The sequence below is a fragment of the Chrysochloris asiatica genome, unplaced genomic scaffold (genome assembly GCF_000296735.1).
Source record: "Chrysochloris asiatica unplaced genomic scaffold, ChrAsi1.0 scaffold00168, whole genome shotgun sequence".
NCBI classification, from domain to species: domain Eukaryota; kingdom Metazoa; phylum Chordata; class Mammalia; order Afrosoricida; family Chrysochloridae; genus Chrysochloris; species Chrysochloris asiatica.
In genome coordinates, this window is record NW_006408686.1 from 4,859,461 (window position 1) to 4,865,817 (window position 6,357).

At 50.7% G+C, this 6,357-nt stretch overlaps 1 protein-coding gene across 1 annotated transcript; it reads left to right on the forward strand.

Annotated features, from left to right (window-relative positions):
• Window positions 1-5,547: 5,547 nt before the first annotated feature.
• Window positions 5,548-6,147, forward strand: SERTAD3 (SERTA domain containing 3). Its single transcript, XM_006871416.1, has one exon. The coding sequence runs from the start codon at window positions 5,548-5,550 to the stop codon at window positions 6,145-6,147; it is 600 nt and encodes a 199-aa protein (XP_006871478.1).
• Window positions 6,148-6,357: the final 210 nt, after the last annotated feature.

Consider the following 6,357-nt stretch of genomic DNA (forward strand, 5'->3'; position numbering starts at 1 on the left):
ACCAGAAAGGTTGGTAGTTCAAACTCAACAGCAGCTCCTCAGAAACCCTATCTAACATCACTATGAGTTGGAACTGACTTGACAGATGTTGACAACAGTTGCTATAAGAAGTGCTGGTGTGCTATAGAATAAGCATTGAATTGCTAACTGCAAGGTGGGCAGTTCAAATCCACCAGCCGCTCATCAGAACCCTATACAGGGTCGCTATGAGTCAGAGCCTACTCAATGACAGCACTTAACAATAGTTAATACAAGGAGCCCCTATTGGTGCCTGGTTGTGTTCAGCTGCTAACAGAAAGGTCTAACCCACCAGCAGGTAGATTTTTTAAAGATTGTTAAGTGCCATGGAGTCAGTTTTGAGTCTCAGCAACCTTGTTATAGGGCATGACTGTAAATCTTTGCAGTAGTAGAAAGTCTCATCTTTCTCCCATGGAGCAGCCTGTGGGCTCGAACCGCCAGCTGAGTTGTTGGAATCCCAGTGCTTATCAGCCTTGGAAACCCTATGTGACTGTTCTAATCTGTCCTGTAGGGTTGCTTTGAGTTGGTATCCACTCCATGGCAACGGGTTTATGGTCAATATTTCTACTCTGAGGAGTGAAGTGGCCAATCTCAAGGAGGCTGGTCCATGAAGGTTAAATTGTGCAGTATCGTTGTAAAACAAAAAATTGAGCTTTAATCGGAGTTTTTAGGCAAGAAGCGAGGGGCGGAGGCATAGTTTGTTTTAGAATGCTTCCACTGGTTAAGAGGATTCCCTGCTCATAGTGATCCTGTATAGGGTTTGCGAGGAGCGGCTGGTGACTTTGAACCGTCAACCTTGTGATTCAAACTGACCTTGCCACCCTGTGCTTATCCCACAACTCCACACCAATACTCCCTATTGGGGTTACCCAGAGCTGAAAGCTTTGTCTTTCTGGTAGGTCCAGTTAACTTATCCTACAAAGTCACTAGGGCTTCTTTGGAGGTGGATTGTTAATTTAAGTACCATTCCAACTTAAAGCCACCTGTTTTATACAGCAGCTGGTGGATTTGAACTGCTAATTTATGTAAGCAGTGCTTACTTATCCTATAGTGCCACAAGTGCCGTGGAGTCAATTCCCACCCACAGCGACCCTGTATAGGGTTCCCAAGGAGCAGCTGGTGAGCTTGAACCACTGACCTTGCAGTTCAAACGGTTTTGCAATCTGATGCATTAGCCCACAGGACTCCTAACCACAGCGGTTGTTGTTGTTATGTGCCATGGAGTCGGTTCCGACGCATAGTGACCTTGTTCAGGGTTTCCGAGGCTGTAAATCTTTATGGGAGCAGAAAGCCTCATCTTTCTCCCGCGGAATAGCTGGTAGTTTCGAACTCTTACCTTAAGGATAGCAGCCCAATTCGTAACCACTACTCTACCAGAGCTCCTTGTTGTTGAGTTGACTCTGACCCATTGCGAGCGCGACCCTGTATAGGGTTTCCGAAGAGCACCTGGTGAGTTTGAACCGCCAATCTTGCAGTTCAAAGGACTTTGCAATCTGGTGCATTAACCCACAGCGCCACACCAGAGCTCCTTGGGGTGGGGGGTCGGGGGGAACTGGAGGCTGGGAGCTTTAGGGGAGGATGGGGCTACACCAAGGCTGGGACTGCGGGGAGGGGAGGAAAAGACAGCTGGAAGGAGCTTGAATGAGCAGGTTGTAGGGGGAGGGGAGGGAGATATCACGGAAGACGCTCACAGCTGCCACCTGGGGACAGGCCATCTTGGAGGGACAACTTTGGAAGGAAGAAGACGAAGGATCACACACACACACCCCTCCTAACTATGTTCCTCCCTGAAATCTACTGTCCCCTGGGGACATCTTTCCCAGGCCAGGCTGAGCCACTGGTTCTCCCCATCTCCAGCCCACAGCCCCTTCTAACCCCTGAAAAATCAATTCCAGTCCTATAAGGTTTATGCTGACAGCAGGTTGGCTTGCTAGACAAATTCCAACCGGTGAGAACTGGTCCGATGAGCCTTAAGCCTCCCTTCCCAGGGGCTGACTGGATAAAACTGCCCCCGCCCTCACCTCCCACCCCCACCCCCACCCCCACCCGCGTGCTTTGAAGTCTAGTCTAGAGGGTGGGGCCTCACTAGTTCAGTTTTTCAGAGCACCATCGCTGTTTTAGCTCTGTGTCTTCTCTTGATTCCTCCTTCTGTCACAATGAGCATTTAACACACTTTTGAACAGAAAGCTGTGTCCAGTCCTTTGCTGGGGAGCGGGCGGTAACTGAGATAACCCGGGTACTTAAGAAGAAACTCAGTCTAGACAAGAGAGCCCAGACGGGTCAGAGCCAGGAGGGAGGAGGCACAGGCAAAAGAGTCAGGATCGGGGAGCCCTGAAATCCCAAAATAGGTCCTAACCCAATCTGGAGTGTCAGGAAGGGTTTCCGAAAGGAGAGGATCTTTGAGATGAGTAAAAAAGTCAGTCTGAGAATTGAAAGCATATGAATGAAGAGGAGCCCTGGTGGCAGTGATTTCCAGCGCTACTGCTTGGCTGCTAACAGCGCAGCGAGAGAAAAAGGTGGCAGCTGGCTTCCCTAAAGATTACAGACTTGGAAATTCTATGGGGAAGTCCTACTTTGTCATATAAAATCGCTGTGAGTCGGAGTGGACTCCACGTTGGCGTCGGGGTTTCAGAATAAGAAAATCAGTTTAAAGATCCAGAAGAACTTCATTCTAAGTTTTGAGTACTTTCAATGTAACTGGCATTTTTATAGGCAGTGGGGAAAAGCGGAGAAAAGTGTTTGTGTTCCGGGAAAATACTTAAGGCCATTTTAGAAAAATCTGAAATTGACAGAATTTTACAGTAGGAGAGTACCTCAGGTCAGACAGCAAAGGGATTTGCGGCAAAAGTAAAGAATTTGAACTTTATCCCCAGGGTACTAGGAAACCATGTACGTTTTCAGCAGCGAAGAAACCATTCTAAGAAAGGATGGGGCGATACGAAGATCCAGGAGGGAAGTTCGCATGTCGTGTTGAGAAGTTAAAGATTAAGAAGGTGGACACCGGGTAAAGTAAGGGGGGCGGAAAAGTTAACGACAAGGAGAGGGCGGGACTTCGAGCGCCCAGGCAACACAAGCCGCGTCAGCCTATTGGCTAGCCCACTCGTATTATCCTCCCAGCTCGCTGTCGCTACTCCTAGGAACCCCGGAACTGGAGGCCTCGGCAAGTTGCTCAGTCCGCCTTCCTGGAAAGCGGACAGGGTGACGGCCAGCCGGCTTTCTCCGCGACGGGGTCCAAGCGTGACATAAAGGGACCTCAGCGAGGAATGCTGATGATCTTGGAGCCAGAAGTTATAGAAAGTGGTTTTAATAGCCATGTCACTCTCCACTCTGGAGGCGTGGCCCCGCCCCCTAGCGCGTCGGAATCCTTTAAATGGTGCGGAGTGCTAAGGAGGAGAAGGCGTGGCGGGTTGTCACCAGGCTACGGGATGGTGGCTCCGCCCAGCCAATCGGTGCCCCGCGGCGGGCAAGTCTCCAGCCTATCGTGGCTCGCGGGGCGGAGTTTGGTGGGCCGGAGGCCAGACGGAGAGGCCCCGGGGAGGTGAGCGAGGCCCCAGTCTAACACTGGTGGGTCCAAAATCTGCAGACGTTCTGGTTGGTGGTCGCTGCGCAACCTGGCAGCTGAGGTGAGGGATGTCTGCTTGATTTGAGATCTGCTGTGGGTCTGGGAAATGGAAACGCAACCCAGGAGTTGGGGTAGCGGGGTCTGGGTGGACGCAGGGGCGCAGAATAAAGGTGCTTGATAAGGTTTAGGAGGTCTGAAGACAAGGGAGTGAGTTCGAGATCTGGGACGAGAGGCGAAGTTGTTGGGGCGGGAGCTTCAAGTGGAGGGAGTTTGAACCTGGAACACGGGGTATTAGAAGAAACGAGAAAACTGAGAGCAGGAACTTTGTTGCCAAGACGTTTGAGAATTAGGGCAATGAGGGTCTCCCGGACAGGTTGAATTCGGGGCCCTAGTGTTCTAAAAATGGTGCCAGGAGTTTGGGAGCTGCGAAATTTAGAACTGGGATCCTGGGCATTTAAGAAGTGAGACAACTAAGGTTAAGTAATCTTGTTCTCCCTGACGCAGCGGCCGGGAGAGTTCGATGCTCTGGTCTCATAGCCGGAAGGGGAGCTTGTAGATGAAGTCTTAGGGCATCATAAAGTAGAAGCAAAAGTTGAAGGGAAGATCTCCAAATTACTATACCCAGGCTCCCGAACGGAATCGATCGGAGAACATTTGTAGTCTTTAAGATATGGGAAGGGGTCCCTGTATCCGAGGGCAGCTTTGGGATCAGTCTGGACCTACTAGGGTAGGAGAGACGGAGAAAGCAGTTTTGAGAGATGGAGTCGAGTTGGGGGAGGGGTGTTCCGGGCGTGGAACTCAAGACTGGCTGCCTGAGAGGCAACGGAGGGCGGGGCTCGGCAGGCGCCCGGCAGCTGGACGTCCGTGTTCCCTTCCCCCACCGCATCTCCAAGCCTTTGTGCGCATGTCCTGAATGAGGGTCGGGGAGTTTCGTCCCTATAGTGAGCAAGGTCCTCTGGGGATTGTAGTTGTAGGCTCAACTTCGATTGCAGAACGTGCGGGCTATTGGCCACATTCCCCAGAAGCCTATACACCTAAGAGGGGCGTGTTTGAATGCTTCATAAGCAATCCCAGAGAAGGCGGGCTCTACGGAGGCACACTGTCTGGTTGGGTGTATCAGAAGGGGGCGTGTCTTGGCGTGAATTCAGCAAGTTTTACTGTGGAGAGCGCTTCTGCGGGGAGCAAAAGACGAAATAGACACCTCGTCTGTTCTTCGGAGCACACTTAGTCGGTTAAGAAAGAGGGTACGGAGAGAAATAGTGTTCCCTGCAAGAAGAGTGTCAACACATGGGTGTCCAGCAGGGATCCTGTTAGCTCAAAAATGAAGAGATTTAAAAAAGTTCCTGGAAGAAGTGTCATTCATCATCTTTCAGTTCCGTGTTTTCCACTAACTTTTTGGACTTCCTTGTGTAGTAGGCACTCTGTAAACTACCAAATGAGTCACTTGAACACTTTCTGTGTGGTAGGCCCTTGTGTATATTACATGTCTTATCTCCATGACAATGTGGTGAGAAGTATTTCCCCATTTTACAGATGAGGAAAACTGAGGCCCAGAGGGGTGACATCATGTCACTTCCATCACACAGCTGAGCAGTGTCAAAAGCAGAATTCAAACCCAGGCTTCTCTACCGCCAGTCCAGGTTTCTGTACTCCACACCTGTCTTTGTGTGTGACCTGTGTGAAGACATGAGGATCATGAAAAGAGCAGTTTTTTTTAAGACTCGGAGGGACTTGGGTTAGGCTCCTCATGTGGCAGATGGAAACCAGTCTCAGGGAAATAAATCCACTATTCAAGACCACACAGGCAAGTAAAGTAAGTGAGATTCCTAATTTTCTCCATGTATAGCTGAGAAGACTCGAAGCTCTGATAATTTTTTAATTACCAGTCAAGTAAGACAGGCAAGCAAGTGAGATTTGAACTAGCCCTGCTGTGTCTGACTTGCTCCCTTTCCTCTCCACAGAGCATCATGGTAGGAGGCTTGAAGAGGAAACACTCCGATTTGGAGGAGGAGGAAGAGGAGAAGAAGTGGGGCTGGGGCCCTGCGGGCCTTCGAAGCTATCAGCAAGCCCTTCTCCGCATCTCCCTAGACAAGGTCCAGCACAGCCTGGGCCCCCGTGCACCCAGCCTCCGCAGGCATGTGCTCATCCACAATACCCTGCAACAGCTCCAAGCTGCTCTTCACCTTACTCCTGCTCCTACCCTAACCCCAGAGCCCCTCTTCCTGGGTGAAGAGGACTTCTCCCTGTCCACCACCATTGGCTCAATCCTCAGAGAATTGGAGACCTCCATGGATGAGACCGAACACCCTCCGAACCCAGTGGTTCCTCCAGGCATCCAGGATGATGAAGCACTTCCCCAACCCGATCCAGTCTTCCTAGAATCTCTGAGTTCCCGGTACCTGGGCGACACTGGCTTGGATGACTTCTTTTTGGACATTGATACATCAGCGGTAGAGAGGGAGCCTGTGGTCACTCCTCCAGAGCCCCCTCACAACCTCTTCTGTGCCCCAGGGTCCTGGGAATGGAATGAACTAGATCATATCATGGAGATTATTCTAGGCTCCTAAAACTTTGGAATTGGGGGGGTTCCTCCTTTTTCATCTCAGCCTCAGTTGGCTGGATCCCTGGATGCAACTGTGTGTGTATTTGGCGGGGGTGCTCTAAGCAATGACCATGCCTCCACCCCTGTTCCTTTTCGGGGTTCCACAGGCCAAGTTGCATGTGTGTGTCTGGTTACCCCAGCCTTCTGTGAAGGTGGGTCTTCCTGAATTAATTTA

Bases quoted from the DNA above. Each gene is read 5' to 3' on its own strand.
- SERTAD3 (XM_006871416.1), top strand. From the start codon at position 5,548: ATGGTAGGAGGCTTGAAGAGGAAACACTCCGATTTGGAGGAGGAGGAA.